Below are 19,912 nucleotides of genomic sequence, written 5' to 3'. Positions count from 1 at the left end.
AAATGATCTGTGGTATGAGGGTTGACTCAAATGCAAGTTAGGGTTTTAAGGGATGAATTTCATTTTCAGGAACAAGTAGAGTCACTGTAATTAAAAAAACAAAGCATCACACATTTCCCTTTTGGTGACTAATGCCTCACTGGATGAGTCGCCTCGTGGGATTAAAGGTTTGACCTTAAAGCTGCACTGAACAATATTTCTCTATAAACAACGGATTAGACGACTTTGTTTTAATTGAAAGGGTTTACAGAAACCATGGAGAATTATCTTTTGTTTTATCCCCCTTCAGTTTAACAGAGTTTGGGGTCTTTCAGCTCTGTGTTTTGCTTTATGGACACAGTTGGTTGAGTCTTTCGGATCTCATCAACTCTACCCTCTTAGCACCAAACGTCACTGAAAAGTTAGTAACTGACTAACAAACAGTGTGTAATTCTGATAGTTTAAACGCCAAATAAATCCCTCAGGGGTGAGTGGAAACAGCGCTTCAACATTACATTACACTTAACATTAACGTGAAAATAAACAACTGTTGATAACAGGTATAACTTATTCACACAAGGCCAGGCATGTGCTGTGAGAATTGATGCTGATTCTGTCCAATTTTCTAGCTGCATGACTGATTTTGAAGTCTAGGCCAAATTCCAGTACCATCACAGGTCATTTGCCAATGGCTAATCTCAGGCCAATCAGCTGCTCCTGAAATTTTGGCAGGACAACTGCACACTCACACGCAGCGAATGAATAAACATGAGCAGACTCCCCAACTCTGGGACTTTTTTTTCCAGAAATGCGCCTTCACAAAATGACAGACTGCATCTGAAAGCACCACGAGGACACACCACATGATGTGGACAACTGAAATGCCATGACAATATGACCAACCAATACATCAACGCTACCTTAAATTCTGCCTTTACATTTTTATTTTGTTTACACACCCGAAAGGTGACAATTGTTTTCTATATTTCTTGACTTTTAAAATCATATTCTCTCCCTTCAGCTTCCAGCCTCAGTCCTAATTTAGCATGCAGTGTGAGCGCTCAGGTCATGCTGGATGATTGGACCACAGTGTGAGCACCAAATTCTTTAGTAGTGGTTCACTTGTACAGTGTGAATTGATGTTCCACCATGACATTTATAGAATTGCGCAGTGTGCACCAGACTTGTAATTGTTCACATCATAAAGTGAGGCAAGTCAATGATACAACTTCTGGTAGGCATGGCATAGTGTTACAATACGTGTGATATGAGCGCATATATGATGCAAGATTTATCAATTGATCTCTGTACGTTGTGAAGAATATTTAGTTACCCTCATGCACCTCAATATCACTTGAGTTCCCCTCCCTTGTATCAAGGCTGAGGTGGATATTTTAAAACCTGAGCTACATGCATGCTAGTTGAAGCACGTGTGCTTGTGGAAGGAGTGACTCTTTCACACAGACTTTGGCATGCTTTTCAAATAAAAATCCTCCCCAGCTGTGAGGATAATAACTGAGCAGAAGAGAAACCATTCCCAGTACTTTGTTGTGATTCTTCCTGTTTTAAACACCTCTTACTTGTCACCAACAGCCTCATTCCTTTTAACACTGAGGAATCCCACAAGCATCAGCTGCAGGTCCAGACATGAACCCTGCGTCAGGGTGTTGTGCTTCGTTTTCATCAAGGAAACAACTGAGAAATAGGTCAATGAAAAAAGAAAGGGCCTTATATAATGCTTTGCTTCACCCCGAATGAACACATTGTATTTCTTTTCTACTTTTTTTTTTTTTTTTTTACAAATAAAGTAAACACTCGTAGACGACATGCTGGCTCATTTTTATGGAGAGAACTACAAAAACCAAGGCTTAAAGGCAGAAATGTTTACATTGTGTGGAATTGCATAATAGGTAACACACAGTGGTATAAAGAGGGAAGTGGAAGGTCCATGAAAGTGCTTTTGGTTTGTGTCAGACTTGAATTGAAAATTTGATTTCACAAGCACTTAGGGTATGACATTGAAAAGTATGATGGGATAAAAATGCCTCTGTAAAGGTCTTATTCGTCTTTGGTGGTGCGTTCAGGTAAAATAAAACATATAGAAACATCTAGAAAAAGTTGCCAGCTCAATTTGTTGTACTGTAACCTCACAGAAAAATAGTGGTAGTACATTTTTAAAACGCTACACAATTTATTACATACAGTAGTTAAAAACATGATAAAAATGTTAGTACTATGCACAGTTACTATAAGGTTAAAGCAGTCCATTGTTACACATGCACATCTTCTAAAGACAGTAGAATAAAGAGATGTGCAGAGGAAAATAAAATGGCAGTTTAAAATCTGTAGCTCCAGTGTCGGTGAGACTAAAGTCCGACCAGAAAAAGCAACAAAGTTGAAAATATTCAGCCTCCAAAGATTTTTGTCACTCCACCCAAGGACACACAGAAATCTTTGGTTGGTGTTTTTGAAATTTATAGATCCCTTCAGCAGCCTTTGCTCACTTTTCACTTTAACTCATCATAAAATCTGAAACTCTTCTCACCACAGATTAAAACAAACATAAAAACATCTATAAACACACATTACACACGTACACAACAACAAACCACACATCAATCACAGATAGTTTGGAATCACACACCCTCACTATAAAGACACAGAGACGGTGGAGTGTCTGTTCCAACAGGTTTTGGGAATCTCAGAGTTTTTTTTATAGCAGTAGAACTTGTCAGGAGCAGGTCTGGTCTGGATCTTCAGGTAGTGGTTTCTGTTTTTTGTACAAGTCACAGTTCTTTGGTGATGTGCTGCTGTTAGAAAGCGGAGGCCCAGGTTAGTAAGAGTAGCTGCTGCTGCGGAGAGCTCATACAGGTCCAGAGTAGTTGTAGTGGTTTCCGTGCTGGTTGTCCGGAGGCTGCGGGCTCGGTTTGCGCTCCAGGTGTTCGACCTCTGCCGTGTCGTGAGTGCAGCGAGGGGGGCGCTGCTTGAAGAAGTCAGACGCATATCGGACCTTAAAGAGCAGAAGACAAAAAGATAATGTTACAGGGAAATTTAGATTATTAATAAAAAGCCATCAACAACTCCTTCATTTAAAACATAATTTCACAACACAAGAACATCTTTTAACATTTCTTGCTCTCTAAATTAATGCATGTGCTGATGCTAAAAATAAAGTACCTTCTGGATTTGACATGGTATAGTATACAGCATCTGATACAGGGTCATTTCATGCACAGCTCTGTTTCTTTTTTCCAGGAAATTTAGGATGGTTGTAAAAAGTGTTATTCAAAGTACTTGCCTCTGAGTGAATCAAATTTGTATCAAGCTAACAAGACCTGTGTTACTTCGAAGACCTACCTATCAAGAAAAGATGCATTTTGTACCATAAAGTTGAGAGACTGTAGCATGCAGAATTAACTGTATCATGAATGCCAAACTCCTGGGTGAAAAACTCAAAATCATAGACTGTATAAAATATGGACGTAGTATCCATGACGTCACCCATCTGTTTCTGAAGAGCTGTTTTGAGACCAATCGTCGTCGGCAACCATATTGCTGCTGTCGAGCAATTGTGACGTAAAGAGGTTGGCTTTGAGCCTCCTAGCCAACAGCTACAGCGTTTCCGCCTGTCATTCAAGTCAGCTGTGCCTCTCATTGGAAGACTTGTAATCTCTTTATCTTCGAAATTGCCGCATCACAAAAAAAATCCCCCCCGTACAGTGTGTGCCGATCGATAAATGAGCTATCCAGACTACACTCGTCTTTTGTACCAGGCTGTAAACATGTTTATTTCTGCTGTAAAGATCGGCTTTTTTGAATTGGTGTGTATGTGATTTCCGGTAGGGGAGAACGGGGTTGGTTGGCACACTTGTTATATCACGCCACCAGAGGGCACTGTCTCTCAAATTGGGGTAAGTTAATTTCCAGAATTAGGATCAGAGCTCACCTACATAGTCTTCTCTGGAGTAAGACAGCTGAACTTGAGACGAGAGGACTTTTTGTGTTTTTCATGTCAAATTGTAAATATTCAGCTCCTCAGTATTTTTCTTATAGGCTTTTAAACGATGGGTTTATAACAAAACAAGTGTTACTCTTACAAAGTGTGAGGGGACAGCTATAGTTTAGATTTTTATTAGCTAGCTAACTACTTGTTAGATGGTTGTTAGCCTTGATGCTAGCAAAAAAATTCCAGTTGGGGTTGGTCGTCACATTCTCTTTGGGGTTGGTTGTCGCATGTAACAACTAGTTGAGTTGGCCATTATTGTTAGGCCTATTAGTTTTGTTCTTTATGTTGTTATATAGGCTGGCCTAAAGATGTGTTTCCTGTTCATGTTCCTTGCTCATTTTATGTTAAAATGCATTAAGTTATGTAGGCCGATCACTTGTCAGTGCAATTAAACTTTCAAATTTAGTTCCGTCTTCTTGCCTTTTTTAAAAGATTTTTCCCATTAAAATACCATTGTGACAAACAACCCCATAGTGTGTGACAACCAATCCCATAATGTGTGACAACCATCCCCATAGTGTGTGACAACTATCCCCATAGTGTGTGACAACCAATCCCATAGTGTGTGACAACCAACCCCACAGTGTGTGACAACCATCCCCATAGTGTGTGACAACCAACCCCATAGTGTGTGACAACCAACCCCATGGTGTGTGACAACCAACCCCATAGTGTGTGACAACCAACCCCATGGTGTGTGACAACCAACCCCATAATGTGTGACAACCAACCCCATGGTGTGTGACAACCAACCCCATAATGTGTGACAACCAACCCCATGGTGTGTGACAACCAACCCCATAGTGTGTGACAACCAACCCCATAGTGTGTGACAACCAACCCCATGGTGTGTGACAACCAACCCCATAATGTGTGACAACCAACCCCATGGTGTGTGACAACCAACCCCATAATGTGTGACAACCAACCCCATGGTGTGTGACAACCATGAACTGCAGTTTTTAGCACTTCCGCATTGGACTCATATTTTTAGACCGGAGGTTGTCGCTTGCTCAAAATACATTCCCCTACCAACATTGCTATCAACCAATCACAGTCCTCTGACATCATCAGTGTGCTTCAGGAGATGTTAGCCAACATTTCAGAATTCAAATTGGTGAAAATTAACAAAAAAAACATCTACGGCTTGTCTTTTAGTCATTAATAATGAATCTGTATTGTTTAGTACTCGACTAGAGATACAGCTTTATTAGCTACTTAATGTCAGAATATATCTGGTGACCACATTAGTCTTTCGATGTACATTCAGCTAGTCATTGGAGAACAAATGAGTTGAAACAAAGAGAAAGATATTTACAGAATGCACATGATGAAGTTAAAAGCATTAATTCACTGTCCCTTTTTATTTGTCTGGAAATGATAATTGATGTAATCATGAAAGACAATGGACATTTTAACCATTAGCTTCTGAGCTGTTAGCACATTGTCTGATTACATGCAACAATCATAGTGGTAACTCATGTATCATAGAGCTCACTAATTCCAGCTTCCCACTGGTATTAACCACTTTTCTGCTGTTTGAGGTGACTCCCTGCTGCTAAACCAGAACATTTTGGACATGATGAAATCATTTGTGGTAATGTGGTCGGTAATCTCTGCTGACTCAGCTACTACTGAGGGTTTTTTGGGGATGAATCCCATTACAAGATCACGCAGAGTCACAGTGTTTAGCATTCCCTTTGGGTTATTAACATCTTACTGGAAGAACAGCACACTAACATGGCATCAAAACTCAGCCTGGACTTAAGAATTTGAGTTGGAAAGCAACTTTTTTTCAAATCTGACTTTCACTCATGGTACAGTTTTTCGTTCCATGTGGCCCTGCAGAAAGGGGCTCCAAAACAACCACAAATTACTCCAAACATAAATCAGTATCTCTCCGTTTCGATGACACAGACACATGTTGTACTCACAGTGAGCACAGCGATGAGCGCGCCCTGCAGCAACCCCACCAGCACGTCACTCCAGTGATGTTTGTAGTCGGACACACGCGTGTATCCCACATAGACAGCAAATGCCACCAGGAAGAACTGGATGGTCGGTCGGACCAGACGAGTCCACTTACCCTGCATCCGGGCCTGAACGTAGAGCTGCACACACAAAACACACTGCTGTTTAACATCTACTGGTCTGAACTTAGCAGGCATTCAAATGTGATATTCAAAGAGGATATGTGTGAGCCACTTGTAAAGACAATGTCAACATCTCATATAAGCTTCATGTTTCAAAAAGGTATAACTCATTAGAACTTTCAATGTCTTCCTTCATGAAAATGGGGGAGTAGTGGGAGGTAGAGCATACAGTTAAATCCAGCAGGGGTGGCTGTACCTCACTGTCTTCTTTTATACATTCCTCCACAGACTCTTCTCTCTGTTCTTCTCTGTTCTTTTTCTCTTCTCATGTGGGTATGATGGGTTATGAGAGCTAGCATGAAGGGGAGTGGCTGTGAGATGCCAGAGCAGCAGGACTAAGTCCTACCTTTCCATTTACAAAATAAAAGTAAGTATGCTTTTGTGAGGACTCACACAAACTCAAAATATTGAGAAAATACAATCTTTTCTTGGATTAAAAATATTTGTCTCTCTCTTTAAGGAACAAAGACCCAGTCCACCTGAGGTCAGAGGTTACAGCAAACACTGTGTATAAAAATCTGGATTCTTCAAGGTTGTATAAACTTGAATCGGTCATGTTCCGACTATTGTTCAGTGTGTCTTCCTACAACAATGGTGTTTTCAAACATCAGCTGTGCGCTCTGCGTTGAACGCCTCCTCCTGTTTTCAGTCACTTGCGAGTGTTTTTGGTAAACACAACATTACACAGAAAGTCTCACGCAACAATGACAACTAAGCACAGACTCACCGACAGAAAGAGCATGCAGTACATCCCGAAGGCCGAGTGGCCCGAGTAGAAAGACAACCTGTGGAGCAACAGAACACAGATTATGGACACTGATTACTGATAAATATAAAAAAAGCTAAAGATCGAGGGTTAGGGTCCGAGTCATCAGAGCTTGTCCACTTCTAATCTGATCAATGTGGTGATAACTTTCCAATGACAGTGGATTTTGATTGTGCTAGGGTCCTGCTCACCCTGTTGTGATTCTAATTTACATAAACACCAGTCTACTATACGTTATCCCTTACAGAAGTATTTCTAAAGACAGAGAGGCAGAGTGTGGAGAAATCTGACCTGGATTCAGTCACATTGCGAGGGTTTCCTGTACAGTTGATCTGCAGTATGTATCCGTTACAGCTGACCGGAGCACACACGGACAAGAAATTAGGTCGGGGGCGGCCGATAGTGAACTTGGCCAGGTCAGTCAGTGATTGGCTAACGGCTCCTCCAAACAGGAAGGTGCCGACCACCTTATAAAGAGCGGACAGGTACTGGTTGAACTGAGAGTTGGAGTGCAGACGCTTCGTGTGCACAAGGTAGGCCTCTCCTGTGGTGATCTGTGGAGCATACAGAGGAGAAGTCATGAAGGGTTTCACATGTTTTCAGTGTTCAAGAAGACGCTCAGGTGTGAGGACTCACAATGACGATGGAGCAGGTGATGGTGACAGCGGCCATGGCTCCGTGGGAGATGGTGTCTCTCCTGTAGGGGTAGCTGATGCTCTTGTCATCGCAGTAGATTCCTCTTTGGTACGGAGTAAACATGAGCGTGAGGATGGCAGAGGGCAGAGCAGCTGGAGGGGGAGAAACAAGAAACAGGTTTTTTTCTTTACTTTACGCTTTATTTAAATGTACTGCTTGTTCAAAACATGTTTTTCTGTTTGTTTTTTTAAGTTTTGTTTGCCTTTATTGACAGAAAAAGCTGAAGAGAGGAAATGAGAAAAGAAAGAAAGAAAGAAAGAAAGAAAGAAAGAAAGAAAGAAAGAAAGAAAGAAAGGGAAAGTAAGAGAGAGAGAGAGAGAGAGAGAGAAAGAAAGAAAGAGAGAAAGTGGGAGAACAAAAGAAAGCAAGAAAGAGAAAGTGAGAAAGAAAGTAAAAAAGAAAGATAGGAGAAGTGAGTAAGAAAGAAAGAAAGAAAGAGAGAGAGAGAAAACGATAGCAGCATAGCAGCAGTCAGCATAAAATGCTGACATCTAAAATCAAGGTGAATTTCAAGGTGATGTTGCTTCACTCGTCCCTTTTTTTGTCTCTCTTAATAGTATGAGTGTTTGCTGAGCTCCTTTTCCCACCAGATTTGTACACCTGCAAGAACAGCACTTAAACTTGGGTAACTAATGATACTAAAGAGTGTTGTTTTAATTTAATGTAGAGCTTCTGTAATTGGTGCTTTAGACTACAGTCATACTGAAGTCCTCTGGAGCCACTTTGTTAGATTGTCAACAGCTGGAGCTCGATCCATGTGAGCAGCTTGGATCCTTCAGCTGAACGATGACAAGTGAACCAAAACACAAAGAGGAGCAGGAAACAGCTAAACACACACTGATGGACCTCACTTATGACTTTGGGCAGAAGGTCCGACTCTGCCAAGTACATGAACATGTCATCGATAGAGCTCAATGGCAACAACTTCAACTCTACGGGTCACTCTTTGTGGATGTGCTACCTGTCACCATAGAAACACACAGGACAGGACAGGACGGGAGAGGAGAGCCATGACTTTTGACACGGAGGCTGTGTTGACTCTGTGAAAGGCCTGGGAGCTGAGGATTAGACTGGGACACACTCTAGAATAAGACATGTAACCTTACCCGACTTGAGAGGAGGGTGAAAAAAGAGAAATATTGGTTTTACAGTTTCTGCACAAGTCAAACAAAGGAGTCAAGGTTCAGAGCAGCAGAAGCACATAAAGCTGTCTCTTAAATCTGAACTGGACAATAGTCCAATCTGCAGAGCTGATGTCATAGACCCTCAAAACTGCAACTCTTGGATTGTTTTCCTGTTTTTAAGAATGCCTCAATGAGCTGCAGGAGTTTACAAGAGCAAGGAATGGATGGTGTTTTGCAAGCAGAGCTGTATATATAACCAGTCAATGCCATCAGAGAGGCTCTCCTCTAACAAATTGCTTCCTTCCTCCACAGAGTGTAACTGTTCTCTGACAGGCTGGATTGCATCAAACCACACAAACAGAGAAAACACACTCCTCATGGGTCATTTAACTCCAAATGTCCTCCTGATGATGTCATGTGATTGTCTTCAAGTATACAACGCAAATTAAATCTGAGGTCATGTTAACATTTACAGCTGATGTTTGTTAATATGAGAGTATTCATTTACAACACAGAGGGGATGAGTGAACTCTGTTTTGTCAAATATAGGGTCTTGAAGGAGGATCAAAAACTGGACATCTAGTGAAAGATAGATCTTTTACTAACCGGACAGTGAGTAGGATGAAAAGAAAAACCCTTTCAGCTTCCTGCATGAAGACTTCCAGAGCGGTAAGCAATGTGCAGTTTCTATGCAGCTGTGTAGCTCTTTCTAGAACCATATGTTCTCATCACCCTGCCAGTAACCAGATTTTAAAGCTCCAGTGAGGAACTTCCTTTTTTGTTTTTTTTTAAAGTTCTATTTTTGTGCATATTGCCTTTAATCGATAGGACAGTTGAAGAGAGACAACAAATGTGGGGAGTAGAGAGGGGGGGAGGACATGCAGTGAATGGTCGAGTCTGGAATTGAACCTGCGACCTCTGTGACAAGGGCTATATCCTCTGTATATGGGGCGCGCTTAGACCACTAGGCCGACAGTGCCCCAGGAACTTTCATTTTTGGTTGATTTTGTCACCCCCTGTGGCCAAAACAGTAAATCTTATTTTTTACTGAGTTTGTCCATTAAGTGTTGAAGAATTCTTTTTTTAATAGAAATTTTATCTTTTTTTAAACTACCAAGTAACTTCTTCAGAATATTTGCCAAAATGTAAAGAGAAGTTTATTCTACAGAGTGCCGTTTATCACATTTTCTGACTGTGGCAGGAGTTTTAGGCATTAAAAATATTGATATAGAAAATGTCAAATCTTGATGCTGATGTTCTTTGCTTTTCTAGCTCATAAATACCTGTTATATATGTTTCTCTGACTCATTGACTTGTGACTTCTGAATCTTTATGTTGGACACACGCACATATTTTTATCCCAACACACTGCCTGAGGAGCAAAAAGTGAAGTTAATAAAAGGGATCAAATATTACGAGTGCCCCTGAAGGTCTTTGATGAGTAGCTGTTCCCTCATTAAAGATAATTTATTCTGATGAAAGGATGCCCTCCCTTCACTCTTCACATCTCAAGAGTTCATTATTCCAGCAGGTCAAGCATGCTCTCAGCTCCTCTTTGAAGTCAGCTCCAACCATTGTTTATTCTGCACAGTGCAAGGATAACATTGAGATAACAGACTGCTGGCTGCACATACTGCCAGGGTAGAGACGAGAGTTGACAGAGTTGAGCAATGGCCTTCAAAACACACACACACACATATACACATACACACACAAACACTACCCACTGCAGAGTTTATTTAACAACAGCACCAGTCAGGAAGTCAATTCCACTGCATATCAAACATGCTCGAGCAGCCTCTGGGAGCTGAGCCCACAGAGAGTGTCTATTATCAGAGAGGGACTGACTGTTTTATCAGCTCTATTATTACAGAAGGCCTGGTATGTTTTTAAAGGCCTGTGTTGGTGGGGCAGCGTGCCCTCTCCAGGGACTGGGTCGAGCCGAGAGGAGAGAGGTTTACTCCCAGAAGAAGAAGAAGAAGAAAAAAAGAAAGGTACTTTATTGATCCCCAGGGGGGGAATTCAATTTTTTCACTCGTGCTATATTGGACATGCTACACATACAGTTTTTTGGTATATACATACAATGCACACACATGCAGTGAACATGCTTAGGGAGAGATGTCAGAGTGAGGATACTGCCGTCAACCAGCACACCCCGAGCAGTTGGGGGTTCGGTGCCTTGCTCAAGGGCACCTCGGCAGTGCCCAGGCAGGTGAACCAGCACCTCTCCAGTCACCAGTCCACTTGCCAAACTTTGTCCATACTGGGACTCGAACCGGCGACCCTTCGGTTCCCAAGAGGAGGAGAAGAAGAAGAAGAAGAAGAAGAAGAAGAAGAAGAAGAGTTTTGAAACGTGGTTTCTTCAAGATGAAACGTCCCAGGATATTTGACAAACATCCTTATTGGTTTTGAAGTGTATTTAAACTATGTTTTAGGCATTATGGAGTTTTATTGTGGTTGACTTATTATCCCCCCTCCTCCCTCCCTTTCTTCTTGTGCCCCTCCTTTCCTTTTTTAAAATACCTCAAAGTGACACTACTGTCCTCTGACCCAATGTACTTTCACTTCTTGAGTTAACTTTACCTTCAGAATCTTATGTACAAGGTAAAACGTTGGCTGTTACTTTTTGCTGTAAAAGACTTGTCTTGATTATCATTGAGTATAACTGACAAAACATTGAACATGTAGCTGGTTACTTTCTTGATAAACTTGTACATCTGCAAACAGTGTAGAAACTACTTTCAGGCTGTCTTTCAGAGACTTTTTGTCTTCAGTAACAAAACGTACACAGGAGAGATAAAAAAAAGGAAGAAGGGAAAGTATTGTTTTACAGTTTCACAATCTCTTCTGGCAGGAGTGAACCCCTGATTCCACTTTGAGAAAATAAACATGGTGGAATTTGGGATCAGACACAAGTACAACTTCCCCTTGACCTCTGACCCAGCGGGAAGTGGGAAGTGTTCCTGTTATTCAGCCCTCAAGATGAGTGGCTGATGCCCTGAATAACTGAGACCCAGTGAGGAAAAGAAACAGGTATCAAAGTTTTATGAGAACATTTGTTTGAGTTCTGCATGTAAAATCTCAACAGGGGACTGTGAGATTCACTGTTTCGCTTGGCGACTCACAGTTTGTAAGTTAACAGGGATTTGCAACTGGTGTTTCCACATCACACTGTGAGGTGCTCAGAAAACCAATATTTAGTTTTCAAAGATCTGTCTTTGGTTTATTTTGGCTGTAACTTCTGCTCTCTACTCTTATTACTTTAAGACCTGATTCACTTATTTCTGGTGAAACCTTTTCTGTCTTTAATGGTGGTCTAGTTTGGGGTCTCTCTTACTAAATTCAGGAAAACTGTTGTTGAAGAGAGAGCACATTATTTCCTGTGAGTCCAGGGGATTTTTCCTGGGAAAGTCCAAACGGTAACGGATGTTTAAAAGAGAAAAAGGCTTGTCTTCAGTGATTCTTCGTAATAGCAAATGTTTTCTTTATTAAAGACATTGACTTCCAAGACTTAATCCCCTTAAGACCTGAACTATTGTCCATAATCTCTTGTCTTTGGACTAATAGCCTTGGTTTTTCCTGTTAAAAACTACCCTGTGATTTGTTTTTTGTGGGAGCCATGGTTGGTTTTCTTATCTAACTTAGCTAGCCCCCAAATATAGACAACTTGCTAGCTAGCTAAATGTAGCAAAACGGTCTCCTTCTTTCTTGAGAGATAAAGTGGTGAACTGGCTAGCACCAAGAGTACATCATGTTTTTTAAACCATAAAAGTATTAAAGTTCATTGGCAGGTCTTGAATGAGTGGCTTTTATTCAGATGTATTTACTTGAAACATGCAGTGGATGAATTTTGGGACTTTGGTGTCCAAAACAGTAAATCTAGGGGGCTAAATTTCACATAATTCATTTTGGTGATTTAAAATCCTGACTTTTTGAAATTCTTATGTAAGGGTCTTAACATTGAGTCATTTTTTTGTTTGTTTTCATTAATCACTTGAATGACAGAAGTTGTCATGTATCCATTGCTTATCCCTTTGCTTTGTTTTCCATGTAGGACACATTTTCAAATATTTATCTTTCTTCAAAGTGCATTTAAATGTATTGGACTGTTATTTCTTTGGTGGACTTTCAAGTGTGCATTATGTTCATTTGTCATTTTACTGAAGTGTGCAAACTGAATTTAACCTTTTAAAAACAGAATCAGCTCTTCCTCTCAAAGCAACCACAACAACACGTTCTGAAACCAGAGAGACGATACATTCACTCGACACACAGGGTCTATGCACAGAAACACTCCCCAAAATGCCATATTCTACAAGAAACTAGCCCACAAAACTCTCACACGCAGTTTCTCTTCAGCATCACTCTTCCACTTTCACACAGGAATGTTAGGGAGCACAAGTCAACACTTCCCACTTGACTTTGACACTTATTTGGCAGAAAAAGAAACTGCCTGTGTGTGTGTGTGTGTGTGTGTGTGTGTGTGTGTGTGTGTGTGTGTGTGTGTGTGTGTGTGTGTGTGTGTGTGTGTGTGTGTGTGTGTGTGTGTGTGTGTGTGTGTGTGTGTCTTTAAGTGTTTCAAACATTTGTTGGGGCATTCAAACATGGCAGCAAACTGTAAAAATGGTGCACACACAAACAACAGCAGCAGCTGTTGGCTGTCTCAGAAAAGCAGCTTCATTGAAAAAGTTCTTTCTCCGTGAAGTTAAATCCTACAACTTGAAGTGACCTGTGACATTTAACTGTTTTTATAATGACACCAGTACACTTTAATTTCCTCATTGTTTATTCTCACCTAAAGTAAAAAATAATTTAGTCAAATTACTGACCATTGACATGTTTACTGACATGTTTACTGATTCATCATTAAATCCATTAGGTAACACAGAAAACTGCATTAATAACACATTATTTATTTCATTGCAAAGTATATTCAAAGACATTAGTTTTGCATGGCCACACCATCTAAGGACCAGAGAGTAGATACAGTGAATAAGGAAAAAATATGCATGCATAACACATATAGCACAAAAATAATAACTATGCACCACTTTCTATCCAACACAAGTATTACATGAATATTAACTGTAACAGAAATATGTAAACCTCAACAAAGAGAGTGCTTAACTCTTATTTCTTTATGTTATTTCTGATGTGTTAAGTACTTCTATAATGCAGAACATCATTTTGTAAAAGCAAACATGAGAAGGGAGAGTGTATTTTCTCAAAGCTAATAAGCTGTGAAGTGAGGACAGCCACACTGCTGATGTCTGAAGTGATACATTGCAGATTTGATATTACAGTTCACTTCAGGTTGTGAACTTGTGGAAGTGGGTCCTTAAAGATCACATCATAGTCCCTGAGGCCATTTCATTGACATGAATTATCTGAATGACCTGTATTTACTTTCCAATGTTGGAGGTTGCTGACCTGCACCTCACAGTTTAGCTCCCGACATGAAATGAAAGAGAAAATATGAACGTGAAAACACATTTAACAGTAAATCTGATTAATCTATGCTGCTACTTCACGTTAGATTTATTTTGGTTATCATTGGACTGTCTTTTGACCTGGGAGCCGACTAAAGTACCTGAACTGAAACAAAAAGGGAGTAGCCACAGTCATAAAAAGTAATTAAGCAGTGATGATGAACTTTTATCCCAGTGACCTCGTTTACAACAACAGCTGGGCTCGGTCTGATATACTTGATATACAGCTGGAGAGGAGTCAGCTACTCTTTGTCTTATTATGTACAAACAACACTCAAACAGAGACAGGCAGTTTGAAATAGTGTCGTCACTGAAATAAATGAGTTTAGACAGTTTCCTTTGTTTAGCTTTTGAGAGAAACAACTTTCCCAAACAGAATAGTTATTGTTTAAACATTAGAGCCGAGAACTTCAACTACTTCAGCAGAAAGTTAGTGCTTAGCTCCAAAAATTAGCTCAATACAGTAAAAAAAAAAAAAGCTTTTTACCAAAATGTTTGATTTGCAAAGCTAGTTGTTTTTTCCCCCCTGTTTTTAGTTTTCATACAAGCTCACTGGCTGTCAATCAGTGATGGCTTAGAAATAGTCAAGCTTAAGCATTTAGTTTCTCATTAGCTGTATTGTACACAACAGCAACAGCTAATAGCATGACAGATAGTAACTTTCAAACCGTGCCCAAAAGTGACTCTTAAGTTTTCATTATGGTCAAGGTTTTTTTACGAGAAGCTGAGAAATCATCAGATGCCTACTCTGCTTCCTCTTCTAAACAAACTGGGGTTAAAAAAAGTTACGTCTAATTAAAAATCAATTCAGCAGTTTTGTGTGAAAAATGAATTAGTAATAATAATACATTTTATTTAAAGCGCCTTTCTAAGCACTCATGGACACTCTACAGAGAGGTTAAAAACACAATAAAAACAACAAGATAAAATAAATAAAGACAACAAGCAAAGTAACACCAAGTTAAAATGAGGCAGTGAAGTTAAACAGGGAATGCAGCTTGGAAAAATGGGTTTTGAGTTTTGATTTGAATAGGGGAAGTGAGTCATTGTTACAAATGTCTGGTGGGAGTGAGTTTCAGAGTTGGGGAGCAGAGCAACTGAAAGCTCTGCTCCCCATGGTGGAATTCATCTGAATCTCTACAGGGACACATGAAATCACATTAGCTGTTAGCCAAGCTGCTGCTAGCTTGTTTGCTGGTTCTTGGCAGTTTTTTTAGGGTAAATTATATTTTTTAATTGTTCAAAAGGTTATAGCAGGAGGTGAAGTTTTCATTGGGGTCTTGTAAAATCAACAACAAACAGACCTGGTCATTAAAATACTCAAGTAAACTAGTGTAGAAAAGCAATGTCTATCCGTCACTCTGTCGGGGTTCGTACACTGAAAGTTGAGCTTCTGCTGCTAACTTTGGTTTAGCTAGGTCTCCAAATGTCAGCCTGCTGAAATCCTTTTACTGGTAAAAAAAAATAACTGTTTCAAATGATGATACTGTTAACTAGCTTTAGCCTTGTAGTGACAGGCTTGAATAACAGAAAGAAAATTTGCTTATTATTTTAAAGGGAACCTAAACGGCAAGATAGAGAGAGTAGAGTAGAAATGTACAAAAGAAAAAAAAAAGGGGGGTAAAATGAAACAAAAGGATGTACAGAGCAGACTGTTCCCACAAAACTAAATTTGATTTATCTCAATAAATTCACAGAGATGCTAAATGTAGCTTAAAGCTGAATGCCATGACAGTGTGACACCAGCCTTTCTGTTGGGCGGCAACTGAATTGTGTCAAAGTAAGATAACAATATGAAGTGTGTGTGTGTGTGTGTGTGTGTGTGTGTGTGTGTGTGTGTGTGTGTGTGTGTGAGTGAGAGTGTGTGTGTGAGTGTGTGTGCCAGTATGTGTCTGCGTGTGTACTTTTGGAAGTTGTGTTGTATATCTGCTGTGCACTGGTAACAAATAATGGCAGGATGGAGGTTTGACTGCAGAGGGGAAGAGGGATAAATAAAACACTGAGCAGAATCACAGATCAGTTACAATGTGGACAGTCAGCACATTCCTGCTGTATCAAATACACACACACACACACACACACACACACACACACACACACACACACACACACACACACACACACACACACACACACACACACACACACACACACACACACACACACACACACACACACACACACTTTTAAAATGTGGGGGATCAAACCTGATGATAGTTTACTCTGCACACACAGATTACTGTTATCGAGATGAAAACATACTATGGGCAACAAGGGAGAAGAAAAATGAAGATATTGTGATAAAAAGAAGGAGATTAAAAACAAGAAGTGTAGCAGACTGTTGTTCAACCAGACAGGACTGCTATCTTAACCTGGTAATGAGAACTTGATACAGATACAGATACAGATACAGACATCAACAGTGTGATATTATCTCCTATGACCTTTCTGAATGTCAAAAAATGGATTCAGTATTCATTAAGTATCTAATAATCTATCAATTTGATGTTATCAAGCGAACTACAAGATTTGAACCGCTTATTTGAGCATTGATAAGACAAACAAAGGTCCTCACTTAGCACTCTGTTAAACTTTGATCACATTTTTACCTTATTTTGAAGGTTTTGTTGACATTTGCTTTATTTTTTTTGCAGACCTTACAGTATTTGTGTTCTCAGGGGTTCCCAAATGTTTAACCCTGCAACCCCCAAAACACTGGTGCCAGAGACTGTTTACAAGTCCCACTGTCCCATCAAGCTAGTTAGACGTTGCTCACAGCCACACACCAGCACTAATAGGCCAACCAAAGAAACTGTCATTAGAACACAAAAGATCAACCATCAACCATATACCCTTTGTGGATGTGTTTCTTGGGTTGCTGTTGCTTTCTTTAATCTGTCACAATCACCTCCGGGGTCATGTGGCAGCAAAGAAAAGAAGGGAACTGACAAAGAGTGACACCAACATGTCTACCCCTAAGTTTGGGAACCACTACTATAGATCAGTAATCTGAACTTAAACTTCCTGTAAGAACTTTCCAATTGTGTTGAGTTTGGCAAATATGTAAAAAGCAGTCTTTCCTGATTTTGTTCTGCACAAAAATCTCACCCTGCTCTTTTTTTAACAGTGAAAAGGATTCACTTATTGAGGACTTTTGCAGGGTAAAATTTGAAAGAGGATGTATCAGAATCAAGCAGTTTTGTCACTTTGTCTGACACCTGCCCCCCACCAGTGACCAGATATTAAAAATAACTATATAGAAATAGTCACCCTTCTTGTTGAGAGCCTTGTTTGCCTTTTAAGGTCACAGAATGGTCTCAATATTAATTTCTGTCTCTTCTCTAACCTGTTGAAAACTCATTAGAGGAGCTTCAAACTCTGGTTTCAGTTCTTTAGTTTGTGTTACAAATCTTTTCCTAGAGAATCCTACAGCATGTACAGTGGAACTGCTGTTGTGTTGTTGTATGTATTCATACTAAAGATTGGTATTTCAACAATTTCCCAATAACATTTACAGAATATGATTCAGAGCACAAATCTTTCAAACACTGTTTTCACTTTTTTAAGACTGATGACTAACCCTCACATCACACAGGTTGCACAAACTTGCAGACACACACATTACACACATTACACCCCAGAGTTGTGAGGTGATTAAGTATGTGAACTTATTTAGTCAGCTGAAGAAAGAGCTGGCTGTGAAATCATTATCTGACGGGTCATTAATCATCACATCAGTGATTTCCGAAACATTTAATCTGAAGAATTCTTCTTAAATAGGGAAGGAATGTTTCAAGACATCCTGGAGTCTCCTATTCACCCAGAGAAAAACTGACAACATATTTACTAAATCAGTTGATATCCAGCAAATACATGCAAGAAGTTATTTCAGTAGCAACACTGCATAAACCTCAGATCCAGCCTGCAAAAGAGGGTCTATCAGTATATATATCAGTCTTTGCACTGACTTGATACTGTTTAGCTATTAAAAATACTAAGAGTGTTTTTTTATACAAACTACAGGTATCAGGGTGGATTTTCACATCTCTAGAAATCCTCATAGTTCCTCTGTAGATTTTCAGGATGATTTTATTTTCTTTGTACATGAATCCCTCACACAGTACCTTTTTTTCCCCCATACAGACCTGCAAGGTGTCATTGGTGGAGACCTGATAAGGTGTGGACATATGTCCATACATTGTGAGTGTGCAGGAGGTTGCGGAGCAGAACGGTCATTATCATTCCTGCTTGTCACTCACCAGATACAAAACTGGATGCACACTCACAAACACACAGGGATTCCTTCGTATGCAAGTTCTACTTTAACCCCTGAACATCAAGCCTAAAAACATCTCCAAAGAACTCTGTGATAGATGAACTTGACGGACACCCTTCCTTCCCTCATCATCTGAACTACAACCTCTGTTGGCCTTGTGGTGAGAGAAATGTGACACAAACAGCTGGAAGATGTCAGTTCTCTTAATGGCTTTGTGTCTTCTCTCGAGTCCAGAGCAAGTTGGGACAAGCCGATTCCCTTTACAGGGCACACAAGGGAGCCCACCCTCAACACACACGCACACATACAAACACAGTCACACACACACATACACAAATACACACCTGGTCTACAGTTTCCAAAACAGGATTCTAACTGTCACACACAGAGAGATTCATTGACATGGTCTCTGCTCTTCCCCTCTAACCCTGCGTTTAAAAAAGAAAAGGCCAGGGGGGTGCAGGAAGAAGAATACGCAGAAAGCATGAAAGCAGTCACAGAGCATGGAAATTATTCATGAAAGAAGAAACAAAAGAGACAGCTGGAGATGAACTCACACAGAGTCAATATTCTTACTGGTCCACACATCAAATAAAAAAAACCCTGATGGATTCGGATTGTTTGTCCCTGCAGATCAGCTCTGATAATGTGATAAGATACTCTGTGTCCTGTCTTAACCCAAATGATTTCAGCCTTCTCACTTACTATTGGGAAAGACTGTTTGGCCTGTTTGAACAAGATAGAAAGCAATGATGTCTTGCAATGATCCACTGTACTGCTGAGTGTAAAGTCACTACCTCGTAATGAGTTAAGCATGCTTCTTTTAGGAACATAGTATTCTGCAGTCTAAATGGCTTTATGCTGATACATAACTTTTAAAAAGGTGTATGTAACTCAGACATTAGCAACAAGTGGATTATGTAGGGTAGATCTTTAAATCATGTGTATATTTGCCACCATGCAAGCTTTTCAAGTTTTTTAAATCCATTTCGAGTCATGTTTCTGATTTAAAAACACTGATTAACACAGATCAGAAAATGTAGCCTGAAACTTTCTATAAGTTCAGCCATATTGTCAGAAAATAAGAAGGGAACAGGGGGAGTCACTCACCAAAGAACACACAAAGAATATCCACCACGATCAGAATCAGTTTCTTCCCTTGTTCCGTCATGTTTCCTCCACTGTCGCTTCACTTTCATAAATAAACCGCGTATTAAAACAGGTCTGTGTTATGATCTAAAGAAACGCCTGGAGTTACTGTGAAAAGTACTCTTCAATCAGGAGAGGTCGACCTGCTCGTTCTTCCGGCTCCACTCTTCTGTGCAGTCTACCTGCCTGTCCTGTCTGTCAGTCAGTCAGGCTGTCTGCAGCCTGCGCTCTTTCAGGTGAGCAGCAAAGGACGCGTCACGGCGCACACTGC

At 40.2% G+C, this 19,912-nt stretch overlaps 1 protein-coding gene across 1 annotated transcript; it reads right to left on the bottom strand.

The window, feature by feature from the left end:
- Positions 1–1,805: 1,805 nt before the first annotated feature.
- Positions 1,806–19,896, bottom strand: plpp2a (phospholipid phosphatase 2a). The gene is made up of 6 exons (XM_034674992.1): positions 19,603–19,896; positions 7,541–7,692; positions 7,196–7,458; positions 6,866–6,923; positions 5,920–6,096; positions 1,806–2,989 (listed from the first exon to the last, which is right to left on the bottom strand). Exons 1-6 carry the CDS (start codon positions 19,661–19,663, stop codon positions 2,843–2,845), a joined length of 858 nt encoding a protein of 285 aa, XP_034530883.1. The 5' UTR covers positions 19,664–19,896; the 3' UTR covers positions 1,806–2,842.
- Positions 19,897–19,912: the final 16 nt, after the last annotated feature.

Source organism: Notolabrus celidotus, chromosome 22 (genome assembly GCF_009762535.1).
Source record: "Notolabrus celidotus isolate fNotCel1 chromosome 22, fNotCel1.pri, whole genome shotgun sequence".
Taxonomy (NCBI): Eukaryota; Metazoa; Chordata; class Actinopteri; order Labriformes; family Labridae; genus Notolabrus; species Notolabrus celidotus.
Note: the sequence above shows the minus strand (reverse complement) of the source record. Positions and strands in the feature narration are given on the sequence as shown.